General features: G+C 36.3%; 1 protein-coding gene across 1 annotated transcript; it reads left to right on the forward strand.

Moving 5' to 3' along the window:
• Window positions 1-10,836: 10,836 nt before the first annotated feature.
• On the forward strand, window positions 10,837-13,187 carry LOC149231719 (zinc finger protein ZAT9-like). The gene has a single exon (XM_089376353.1). It carries the CDS (start codon window positions 11,258-11,260, stop codon window positions 12,815-12,817), a length of 1,560 nt encoding a protein of 519 aa, XP_089232479.1. The 5' UTR covers window positions 10,837-11,257; the 3' UTR covers window positions 12,818-13,187.
• The last annotated feature ends 675 nt before the right edge of the window (window positions 13,188-13,862 follow it).

Below are 13,862 nucleotides of genomic sequence, written 5' to 3' on the forward strand. Positions count from 1 at the left end.
ATGATTTCGTTTTTGCGAATCTATCCAAGCGATCAAGTTGCCACTCAACAACATTGTCAGATTTGGATGATTCAAGAAAAATGACATCTCTAGATACAACAAACTTTTTATTTGCTTCATCATAGAGGCGGTATGCTTTGGAGGTGTTTGAATACCCCAGGAAGATACACTTACGACTTCTATCACCAAGTTTGTTTCTATGTACCTTTGGTATCAAAGCATAACAGGTGGAACCAAAGATCCTGAGATGATTTACCGAAGGAACATGTCCATACAACAATTCATAAGGAGTCTTGTTTCTTATATCATTAGATGGACATCTATTCTTTATATATGCAGCACATAGAACAACATCAGCCCAAAACATTATCTTTACATTTTTGAAGAAAAGAATGGATCGTACCATATTCAAGATTGTTCTATTCATTCTTTCAACTACACCATTCTGTTGGAGATTATAAGGTACAGTTGTTTGATGTTTGATCCCATGTTGGTGAAGATAGTTTTCAAATTCATTTGATGTATATTCTTTTCCATTATCAGTGCGAATAGACCCAATATGAGATTGTGCATCATTTTCAATCCATTTATGAAAATTCTTGAATGTTTGAAAAGCATCAGATTTGTTCTTCAATAAATAAACCCAACACATTCTGGTGTAATCATCAATAAATGTCATGATATATTTATTTCCATTTGCAGAAGGAACAGGCATTGGACCACATAAATCTGAATGAATGAGTTCAAGCTTCCTATGTGCTCTTGAATGTGAATCATGAAAAGACTGTTTGCTATGCTTTCCTAGAATGCAAGCATCACATTGCTTATGTTTCCTAGGAATTGTAGGCAAACTAGCAACACCATTTTTCTTTAATAAGCGGAGACTGTCATAGTTTAAATGTCCAAATCTAGCATGCCATAATAAACTTGATGGAAGTGTACCTTCTTCATGATGAGAAATATATGAGAAACGTTGTGCATGAGCAGAGGTTCCTTGTAGTTTGAGAAGCCTTTCTTCTTCTATTCCCCTCATGACAAGTGAGTGGTCAGAAGCTTTTCTTACCTCAAGTTTGCCATCAAACATATGAATGGAGTGACCTTGCTGGCGGATGTGGACCAAGGACAAAAAGTTTCTCTTGAGTTGTGGGAGATATAGAACATGATCCAGAAGAAAGTCTGGAAGACCAGGCAGTTTAAGCCTGATTGTGCCAAGCCCTGATGGCTTGATTTTTGACTGATCTGCAAATTATACTGCTCCATTAAAATTATCAGTGAAATCTTCAAAAAAATCTTTTCTATGAGTCATATGACAGGTTGCTCCTGAATCAAACAACCAATCATTTTTTGAAGAAGCAAGTGAAGCATTAAACAAATCTTCATTTACTCCAATGTTACATTGTGCCTCAATATAGTGAGCGGATTCAGGTGCTTTACCTTTGTCTGTATCATCAGTTTTACCTTTCTGTTCGTTTCTTTTCTACTCAATTTTGTCCCATGGTAGCTTGCATGTAGAGGCATCATGTGATCCATTTCTTTTGCAGCGAATGCAATGTAAGTCTGCCTTTTCTCCTTGAGAATGTCTGCCCCCCTGCCTCTGAAATATCTTCCTCTTCCTCTTCGTCCACCTCTTCCTCTTGTAGAATCTTGAGCAGGATGCTTTTCTTTATGAGCAAGGCACACAGTCTCTTCAGAAGATTCAGGGGTTGTCTTCTTTCCAAAGGCTTTCTCTCTTTCAGCAAAATTTTTCACAAGAGAGTCAAAGGTTATATCTTTAAGATTTCCATTTGCTTGTAAAGACTCAAGATAATTGGAGTAAGTAGGATAGAGTGCCTTGAGAAAAGCAATAAGAGGGATATCCAGCTCAACCTTAGTGGATTTGATATCATGCATTATAGATTTTACTTCAGATGCAAGAGCAAGAGGATCATTATTTTTCAGTTCAAGAGTGAAGAGTTTAATCATGAGCTGAACAACTTCAAGTGCAGAATGTGAGTCATAGAGTTCTTTCAGCTTTTATAAAGCTTCAAAGGCAGTTGAATATGATGAAATATAGCGACTCACCTCTTCATTTACAGATGCTGCGATTAATGCATAGGCTTTGTTGTTCTTGTTTTCCCAAATGACGAGCTCTTTGTCTGATGTAGGCTGTACTGGGTCATTGTCTCCTTCTCCGACACACACTCCTTTCCACAACTCATTGAAGATGAGGGTGTGTTTTATCATCCGAGACCATTCAGGATAGTTCTCCTTGCCAGTGACAACTATTCCTACCATAGAGATGATTGAATGCATTCTGTAAAAAAATACTTCTGCTGATAAAAAAGACTTCTGCTGATATACAGTGAAATTGTACTCAATTTTTTTTTTTTTTGTGGGAAACAATTTTGGTTGTTTAATTCATATCACAGTCAATAATCAATCTAGCACCGCGAGCTCTACAAAGTTGGAGCAGCAACGACATTACAATTTCAAGCTCTGATGGCAGACATCTCATGTAATCTAAGAATATTTTAAACAAAACATTAAACATCTATATTCTAAAGCTCACTGAAAAGACTTAAAAATTCACCATAAATCCCTTTGATTTTCTAAATCTTGAAGCCATGACTGTTTACCATGAGCCATCTCAATAAAAAGAGCACCGCACCACCATCTCAAATTTCCTGGGGCCGAGGCATTGTTTCACATCGCCCGGAGGTCATATTTGGTAACTTCTTTATGCGGGTCCCCAGGATTCGATCCTGAGACACCCACTACACCAAAACCCACAGGTTAAGGACGCCTATTTCATGGTTAATGGACTGTGCGTTAAGGCGTTGGTTCCACATGGTTAATGGACTGTGCGTTGGTTCCACATGGTTAATGGACTGTGCGTTAAGGCGTTGGTTCGAATCACAGACTCGGTAGATTGGATTTCAAAAGAAAATGAGCTTCAGAATTACAAGCGCAGTCACATAGAATTACAAGCGCAGTCACATAGAATTACAAGCGTAGTCACATACAAGCGCAGTCACATAGAATTACAAGCGCTCATCTGTGGAATCCTCTGATTCCGATGATGAAGGCAGTGTTAAACATATATCGACAGGTGAATTAGAGTGTTAAAGATATGGAGACCGAAAGAAGGCGAGGGGATAGACTACCAGCGTCAGCGTATTTCGGACTCGGCTTCTGGAACTTCCGTAGAACTCGACCGGGCGGCGCCACCACTTAGAACGAGGTCTCGGTTCTGTGTGTGACCACAGTAGTCATCGTGCCATTAAGGGCTGCTACCAAATTCACCATTAATCTCTGCGCTATGATAGTCCTGAGCCTCGAAACCGCTCAACAGAGAATCAGTCAATGTTATGCGAAAGTGTTAATGCAAACGTTCAAAGGTGGCCTGTACTGATGGACAGAAGGGTATAATGAAAAGAGCAGCGTTCAATAGTGATGCTACTGACGGACAGGCGGGGGCAGCGCGTTATGGACAGAAACGTTTATGCACAGTTTCTGAGATTCTGCGCCCTCTTCAGTTGAATACGCTCAGAGTCCATAGATAGAATATGTCAGGGCAGCACAGGTGTGGCAGACAGAACGCAGGTATGGCAGAACGCAGGCATGGAGTTACAAAGACATAAAGACTAAACAGGGAGCTGGCTCTGATACCATGTCAGGCCAGGAGTAACTCCAGTTTGGCAGAAAACTGATACGATTTATTTCATTAGGTAGCTATTGTTATATACAAAGAATGTGACTGCTCAGTTCATCTTCTGATGACTGTTCACATTCCAAATTCACCCAATCGCAGAGGATTAGGTGTCAATAGTTTGGTACGTTGATAGAATAATGGGAATGTTGTTGAGTGGTGGTTTGCAGACTATGCCGAGGAGATGATAATGACAAGGCGTTATTGTTGAGGAAGACAACATAACCGTGGTGCCTCAACTATTGGAAAGCCAAGAGAAGTGAAGGGAGCCCAGAGCCCGTGCGTTGATATATCTCCTGGTGCATGGTGTGCTACTGATTGAAGCAAAATGGTGAGTGTGGACCTCATTTTGATGTCGTTGCTGCTCCAACAGCAAAACGAATGCAGGCTCAGTTTCCATTGCAATGCCACTGCTGCTCCAAATCTGCGATGGAAATCGTGGTGCATGCTTGTTTATTGACTGCGATATGAGTGTTTTCTTTGGTATATTTAATATCATTTTTTTTGGTGTGTGTGTGTGTGTGTGTGTGTGTGTATATATATATATATATATATATATATATATATATATATATATATATATATATATATATATATATAACGTTGATATATATATAAAGGATTCCAAGCCACTGTTTTTGGTATATAAAGCCACTATTTTGGTACATGTAAAGCCACATTGTTTCATTATCTCACTATCTTGGAATTATAGTTCTTCTGGTATGGTCGATTTTGGTCAATCATTGGCAGATTTTTCAATGCATTCAATCATATCTGTTGTGGGAGTAGTTCTCAGTGGAAAGGAGAACTATCTTGAGTGGTCTAGGAAGATATAACATACCCTCATTTTCAATGAGTTGTGGAAATGAGTATGTGTTGGAGACGAAGACAAAGAACCAGAACAGCCTACCTATGAAAAAGAGTTCACCATTTGGGAAAATAAGAACAAAAGCCTATGCATTAATTGCAACATCTGTAAGTGAAGAGGTGAGTTGCCATACTTTGCCATTCTCAACTACTTTCGAAGCCTTACAAAAGATGAAAGAACTCTATGACTCATATTCTGCACTTGAATTTGTTCAACTCATGCTTAAACTCTTCACTCTTGAATTGCAAAATAATGATCATATTGCTCTTGCATCCGAAGTAAAATATATAATGCATGATATCAAAGCCACTAAGGTTGAATTTCATATTCCTCTTATCGCTTTTCTCAAGGCACTTTATCCTACTTACTCCAATTATCTTGAGTCATTGCAAGCAAAATTGAGCAGCAAATAAATCAACCCAAAGGTAAAACTAATTACATAGACAAAGGTAAAGCACCTGAATCCGCTCATTATGTTGTGGCACACTGTAATATTGGAGTAAATGAAGACTTCTTTCATGCTTCACTTGCTTCTTGGAAAAATGATTGGTTGCTTGATTCAGAAGCAACTTGCCACATGACTCATAGAAAATAATTTTTTGAAGAATTTACTGACAATGTTGATGGAGCAGTATACTTTGCAGACCAATCAAAAATCAAGTCATCAGGGCTTGGCACAATCAGGCTCAAATTGCCTGGTCTTCCATAATTTCTTCTGCATCATGTTATATATCTCCCACAACTGAAGAGAAACTTGTTGTCCTAGGTCCACATCTGCCAGCAAGATCACTCCATTCATATGTTTGATGGCAAGCTTGAAGTGAGAAAAGCATCTGACGACTCAGTTTTCATGAGGGGAATAGAAGAAGAAAGGTTTCTCAAGCTGCAAGGTACCTCTGCTCGTGCACAACATTTCTCATACAATTCTCATTATGAAGAAGGTACACTTTCATCAAGTTTATTATGGCATGCTATATTTAGACATTTGAAATATGACAACCTCCGCTTGCTGAAGAAAAATGGTGTTGCTGGTTTGCCTACAATTCCTAGGAAATTTAAGCAATGTAAACAGCCTTTTCATGATTCACATTCAAGAGCACATAGAAAACTTGAACTCATTCATTCATATTTTTTTGGTCTAATGCTTGTTCCTTCTACAAATGGAAATAAATATATGATGACATTTATTGATGACTACACCAGAATGTGTTGGGTTTATTTATTGAAGAACACATCTGATGCTTTTCAAACATTCAAGAACTTTCATAAATGGATTGAAAATGATGCACAATCTCATATTGGGTCTATTCGCACTAATAATGGAAAATAATACACATCAAATGAATTTGAAAACTATCTTCGCCAACATGGGATCAAACATCAAACAATTGTGCCTTATAATCCCCAACATAATGGTGTAGCTGAAAGAATGAATAGGACAATCTTAAATATGGTACACTCCATGCTCTTCTTCAAAAATGTAAAAATATTGTTTTGGGCTGATGCTGTTCTATGTGCTGCATATATAAAGAATAGATGTCCATCTAATGCCATTAGAAACAAGACTCCATATGAAATGTGGTATGGGCACATTCCTTCGGTAAAGCATCTCAGGGTCTTTGGTTCCACTTGTTATGCCTTGATACCAAAGGTACATAGAAACAAACTTGGTGCAAGAAGTCGTAAGTGTATCTTCCTAGGGTATTCAAACACCTCCAAAACATACTGTCTCTATGATGAAGTCAACAAAAATTTTGTTGTATCTAGAGATGTAATCTTTCTTGAATCATCCAAAACTAACAATGTTGTTGAGCAACAACTTGACCACTTGGATAGATTTGCAAATGCAAAATCATTTCAAGAATTTGATAATCAGATTCCACATCTTTAAGGGGGGATTCCTATACTAGATCAACATGTGGAATCTTCTTCTGAAGAACTCTCTCCCCCGCATGAAACTCCAACAACGGATGATGTTTTAAGTGATGTGATTGATAGAATTGGGAGACTCAATCTTGATTCAGTCCCAACTCAATCAACGGAGCAGCTTCGACCATTTGAGAAAGGTCCCCCAAAGTGGCTGACAAAGACACTTGAAAGTGTTCATCCTGATGTGGTTGGAAAGACAGGAACTAGAAATTCAAATCGGCAAAATGGAGGTGATGTAGATGACTATAATTCACCTGTTGATATGGATGTTTCTTATGATTGTGAATTGAATTTGTCTACAGATTTTGAACCAACTTCCTTCAAAGAAGTTTCTTTTCATGATGAATGGAAAGAAGCAATGCAAAAGGAGTATGATGACCACATAAAGAATGGCACTTGGAAGCTGGTTGATCCTTCATTAGGAACCAAACCAATTGGCTACAAGTGGGTCTATAAGAACAAGTATAAAGCTGATGGCTCACTTAACAAGCACAAAGCCAGGCTTGTGGAAAAAGGTTTTGCATAAAAGGAAGGGGTCGATTATGAGGAGACTTTTGCCCCCACAGCAAAATGAGCTACCATCCGGACACTCTTTGCCCTAGCAGCTCAGAACGGTTGGAAAGTCCATCAAATGGATGTAAACATTGCTTTCTTGAATGGATATCTAAAAGAGAATGTTTTTATGTCCCAGCCTGAAGGATTTGCTATGAAAGGACATGAACATAAAGTATGAAAACTTGTGAAATCCTTGTATGGCCTCAAACAAGCACCGCAAGCCTGGTATGAAAAACTAACTGAGCATCTTCTGAAACTCAATTTCAAACCTTATGATCTTGATAATGCAACTTTATTTGTCAAGAAAGTTGGCAAAACAATTGTATATCTTGTGGTATATGTAGATGATCTTTTGATGAGAGGGAACAATGAAAGCTACATTGCATCCATAAAGAAAGAATTGGTGGAAAGTTTTGAAATGACTCATTTGGGCTATGTTCATTACTATCTTGGTATTGAAGTAACTCAACATCCGAAGTCCATATTTATTTCTCAAAAGAAGTACATTGGAGATCTGTTGAACAGGTTTGGCATGACAGAATGCAATCCTCTTACTACTCCAATGGAACAAAACTTAAAGCTCACATCTATTGAAGGAAAAGAATTTGAGGATGCAACAAAGTATAGACAACTTGTAGAAAGTCTCAAATACCTAACTACTACCAGACCAGACATTTCATTTGCTGTTGGAATCCTCTCCAGGTTTATGCAAAAGCCTTGTGAGGGACATTAGTCTGCTGCAAAAAGAGTTCTAAGGTACTTGAAGGGAACTCAAGACTTTGGAATCAAGTATAGACAGGTGAACGACTTCAGCTTGGTTGGATACTCTAATTCAAACTTCGATGGAGACAAATAAACTGGAGTATCTACTTCAGGATATGCTATGAGTCTTGGATCAGGAGCTGTCTCCTGGAGATCACGCAAACAATCAGTTCCAGCAGATTCCACAACAGAAGCAGAATACGTGGCAGCAACTGAGGCAACAAAAGAAATTGTGTGGCTCAGGGAAATTCTTGAAGATTTGCAGCTAAAACAAGTACAATCAACTCCACTCATGATTGACAATACCTCTGCAATAAAGTTGGCCAAGAACCCAAAGTTCCATGATCGAACGAAGCACATCAATACTAAATATCATTTGATTCGACATCATGTTGAGGCCAAAACAATCCATCTACGTCATTTTTCCACTAATGAGCAAATTGCAGACATCTTCACCAAAGGCTTGGAAGAGAAAAGCTTGAACGATTCAGAATGATGCTTGGACTCACCAACATCCCTTTAGATTAAGGGGGAGAATGTTGACACCTAATTATCAAGATTGGGTGAATAAATGTAATTGATGTAAATAAATAATAAGAAATATGAACAGTCATTAGGAGATGAAGTGAACAATCGCTCCCTCATGTATATAATAAAGACCAACCTGAAGGAATAAAATATGAATTGATTTGGTGGAGTTACTGCATGGCCTGACACCAAGGAGACACCGCTCAACTTGCACAGAAGAACCTGCCTCTCCAAGTTCCATCTCTGATCTCACCACCCTCACCACGCCTCCATTTCCCATGTTCCTTATACCATTATCTGCGTCAAGAATGTTCATCAAACCCATTACAATATATCATTGACATTCTTGTTTCCACGTATGTAGGGAGTAATGCCCTTGGTCCTATCATCCACTTTGACACTCATACTAGTGGAGAAATTTTGTGTTCACTGACCATTCTTGTTTTCACGTATGTATGGAGTAATGCCCTTGGTCCTATCATCCACTTTGACACTCACCCTAGTGGAGAAATTTTGTGTTTATTATTAATAGATGAAATAAAAGTGTATTTTTATTAATTTTTTTATCCTTTAATAACTAAATTATTTTAAAATAATTTTTCAAAATCAATATTTTTATTAACTAAATAAAAATATAATTTTCCAAAAAAAAATATTAAAATTATATATATATACACTCGGCGGAAAATTTTCAATTAAACAAATGAATTAAAAAGTCATAAAAGCAATATAATTTCCATTTTTATTTTAGATGGAAACTAACTAAAAACTAATCTTCCGTTCATTGAGTTCTCTTCAAACAAATCGACAATGCTTTCTATGAAGTTTCTATGAAATTTAAGGAAAAAAAATATGTATTTCCTTGTCAAAATTGGCGGTCGTCTGGTCAAAATTCTACCATGAGTCTTATCCGAAAAAGAGACGTAGTCCGTGATAAAAAATTTAGTGGAAAATTTTATTAAAAACAAATTTCGCTAATTGACTTTTTGGAGAAATATTTGAAAATATAATCCAAATTAATTACAGTGAATTAACATAATCCAAATTATATAGTAAATTAGCATCTTAATTAAATTTAAAAATTAAACATGAGTGGGTTTTGTATTTTATTTCCAAATTAATGACAGTAAATTAGCATCTTAATTAAACTTCAAAATTAAACATGAGCGGGTTTTGTATTTTATTTCTAGTTCAACGAATTTTATAAGATGTTTACCTTTTTGTATCGGATTTATATTGCAAATCCAGTTTAAGTTTAAGTAGGTAAATACTAGCACAATTATATTAGTAAATGTGGTTGATATAGCAGAGGGCATCATTCTTAAATCTTTCTAGAAAAATCATATGTCTTTTCTGTTTTAAATCTTTCTAGAAAACTCATATATCTTTTCTGTTAGATAAGAACATAGTACAAAATAACCTTGAATCAATTTTTGTAATTCAAATAGGTTTAATATAATTTTATTTTATTTGTGGTTTTTGGAAAGTATTTACTAAGAAATATAATAGGGTTGTATTTATTATACATGAGGATTGTTATTTTCATTTTTTTTCAATTTTAATATATATAGTTAGATTTCAAATACAAAATTTGCTTTTTGTTTATTGAAAAAACTTTTTCTAACTTAGTTGATAAATTAAAATTGGTTGTTATAGGGTAATACAAGCTAATTTATCATTGCTATTTAAGAAAAACCATCACTTATTTATCAAACTAATTGTGAAGACAACTATCACTTGTTGCTATCTGTTAATCCAAGTTAATTCATCACTATTAAGGAAAATCATACCACCTAAATTTTTTTTGGTTAATAGTTCGTAAATGCTTCTAGATCTTGAGCCATTAACTTATTTCCTGACAAAACCTTACCCAAACAAAAATAATTTTAAAACATACCCAAAAAAAAAATATATTAAAAAAATCATATTATTAATTTATATTTTATATGAACACTGTTACCAAACAAAAATAATTTAATACTTACTCAAACCTCAAACACAAAATTTATATGTTTATATTTAAAAAATTATGTTTAAAAAATATTAAAATATCACATAAAAATCCTCAAACACAAAATTTATATGTTTATATTTAAAAAATTATGTTTAAAAAATATTAAAATATCACATAATTTTTATAAAATAGAAAGTCGATACACTAGTCATTAATTTATGATATTTAATCTTGAAAAGTCATTAATTTGTCATATTTAATCTTGAAAAGTAAGCCCAGCCACTTGATGACGAACACAGCATCCCGGTCAGAATCTACATTAATCCACAGGGCAGGCGGGAGTTGAAGGCGAGCATCGTCTCTCAATTGGAAGAAATCTTTATATATTAAAATTCCAAAGAATTCGTACTATCTTACAACAATTTCACAAGTTCGAAGCAATCCGCAAAACCAATCATGAGATTTCATGATTATTTCTAATATTATTTCTAACGCTCTATGAAGTCGGTGAGGCCAATGCGCGGAAGAAGACTCGCGGGCAACAGGTGAGCGAAGAGAAGGAGGGAGAAGACTTCCACACTCCTTCACTGCCCAGTTCCACGATCTTTCTGTTTACCTTCGTTGTTTGCTTGCGATTCCTTTATCTGCAAGTTATCCACACCAATTTCATCTCTCAAACCATTCGCGTTCAATTCAGAACCCCTGTTTCCTACGCAATTAACCTCGCCCGCAAGTTTTGTCTTTGATATATAGTTGGAGTCGGTTCTCGATTAGGTGTTGCTTCTGTCAATTGCTTGCAATTGCTTGCAGTATCAGTCCACTGGTTTATTGAATTATACTCTCTGTGCGTGGAGAAAGGAAGTTTAGTATTGAAGTTGGAGTAGCGATTGCATTATCAGTCTACTGGTTTATTGATTTATACTTTGTGGAAACAAAGGAATCTTAGCATAGAAGGTGGTGTAGAGATTACAGCATGACCGCAGTGGATATATTGTATCCCACCTCCCAAGCCATGGAGCTGTTACAGGGTCAAGGAAGAGAGCACCCAGTTGAGAGTTCGAGATACCTTTGCAAGATTTGCAGCAAGGGATTCATTTCGGGAAGAGCTCTTGGCGGTCACATGAGAACCCACCTCCCCGCCTGCATGCCTGCAGACAAATTCATTGAAACTGAATTTCGGAAGAGCAAGAGACCCAGATATTCGGATAACCAATCAATGGGGGAGAAAGATGATGAAGAGGGATTGGATGGTAATGGGGCAAATCTAATTTTTGCTCTGCGAAAGAATCCCAAACGTACTTGGCAGTTTGCATATAGGCATGATTCGTTTCTGTTGAGTCAGGGGCTCGACTCCGATTCCATCGATTCTTCTCTAAATTGCGATCTGTGTGGGAAGGAATTCAGTTCCTGGAAAGGCCTGTTTGGTCACATGAACTGCTGCTGTGAAACGCATCAAGATAGTGGTGATGACCGCCTTGAAGAATCGCATAGACATGAGCCCAAAGACGAAGAAGAAAAAAGCGCAGACAGTAATTCTGAGATTGAGATGGAGATTGATCAGCCCAGTGAAAATTTAACAAGGTTTGATAAGTGGGTGAAGGAAAAGAGATTCAAAAGACCCAGGTATGTACTCCAACGTAATCCGCATGAACAATTTCTTTCAGTAACCAATAGTGAAGAAGAGGACATGGCCCTGTGTCTTGTAATGCTTGCAAATGGAGTAAACACTCCTCAAAACCCACAATTTCAAGTTGGGGTTGCAGATCCTGAATCGGGTTACCTCAAGCTTCCCAATAATGGTTCCCAGCTTCCAAAATCCATGAACAAGAAGGTCAAATATAAGAAAATTAATGAAAATGCCACTCTTTATGATGATGATGAGGAGGATAAGAAGGGCAAGTTCAAGTGCACCACATGCAACAAGGTTTTTCATTCGTATCAGGCTCTGGGAGGCCACAGCACTAGCCACGTTAAGTTCAAGGGCGGTTTTACACAGACAGAGGATGAGAATGAGAGCCTAGAAGAAGACATAGCTGACGAGCTCAGTACTGGATCAGGCTCACATCTGCCTCGCAATTTCCACAAGCCTCCTGCAAAGGAGAGGACTAAGGAATCTGGTGCCAAAGCCAGAGATGGAACGAGGACAATTGACGCTGCTGCCATTTCAGGTAAGAAGATTACAAGGATCCATGAATGCTCAATCTGTAAAAAAGGTTTTGCTTCAGGTCAGGCTTTGGGTGGTCACAAGAGATGCCATTGGGGCACCGGAGCTTCAGATACCATCACTACTAGTTGTGGCAACAAGGAGACCCCTATGCTGCAGCAGCTGCCTGCACGTGTGGAACTATTGGACCTAAACTTGCCTGCCCCTTTTGATGATGATTTTGATGCTGGACACCTCAATACTCTGGATTGTAATGAAGTGGATTCTCATGGAACTTCCCATGCCCAAATCCACAACCCTCCTTCCTTGCTATCTTCGTTGATGAGCAACAACCCGAGACAAGGACTGTTCTTGTACAATAATGAATAATGATGCTGATTTAAGTAAAGATGATGAAGCAGATAGTAAGGTAGGAAAGGATATTAGATTTGGTAGAGGGAGCGATTCAGAATTCCCAGTGAGGGCACAACCCTGGTTGTAATTGTAAGGCAGACAATTATTTCTCTGCAATTGACTCATTTGTGTATACCTAGGCACTGAAATTTCTTTTTGTATAAGATTGGTGAGTATCAAGTATCACAACAACGATATCATGAAACTTTGAAAATATTTAACAAATATGTTTATAACCTTCCACCTAAGCCTAATACTTGGTGAGTATAAGTATTACAACAGCGATATCATGAAACTTCGAAAATATTTAACAAATGTGTTTATAACCTTCGGATTCAAATGAGTGACTGCACTATGCAAGATAACTCACACCATCTCAACTATGTCTTTGGTTTGTACCAGACATTGCGAACATGATTTGGCCAATTCCCAACATCAGTGAGAAAGTTCCATTTTTGGATTAGTTAATTGTGCAGTTATTTTATGTTTTTGGATGAGTAAATTTTGTTAAATTTATTAGATATTTTTTTTGTTTTTGATTATTTTATTTGGTGGTTGTTTTATGTTTTTGAATGAGTTCAGTTTGTTAAATTTATTATATATTTTTATGTTTTTGGATTAGTTAATTGTGCAGTTATTTTATGTTTTTGGATGAGTAAATTTTGTTAAATTTATTATATATTATGTATATGAGTTAATTGCATTCAAGATTGGTATATTTTCTTTATAATCATATTGAATTTTTTAATTATTAATATTTTTTTAAAGTATCATAGTATCATATGTGAATTTTCAATCGTTTTATATATAAAATATTGTAATATTTGATTTAATATGAAAGTATATTATAATCGTTTTATATATAAAACATTGTAATATTTGATTTAATATGAAAGTATTTTATTTATAATAGATATTGAAATTATTTTATTATTAATATTTTTTTTAAATATTATATATTTTTCATAGTTTTTGATTAATATATATATGTAATTGTTTACATTTTTGTTCATGGGATATA

The sequence above is a fragment of the Pinus tabuliformis genome, chromosome J (assembly GCF_031772625.1).
Source record: "Pinus tabuliformis cultivar Carrire ecotype Pingquan chromosome J, CPIR1, whole genome shotgun sequence".
In the NCBI taxonomy this organism is placed as follows: domain Eukaryota; kingdom Viridiplantae; phylum Streptophyta; class Pinopsida; order Pinales; family Pinaceae; genus Pinus; species Pinus tabuliformis.

Excerpts from the sequence above, each read along its gene's own strand:
- LOC149231719 (XM_089376353.1), top strand. The coding sequence starts at position 11,258 with ATGACCGCAGTGGATATATTGTATCCCACCTCCCAAGCCATGGAGCTG.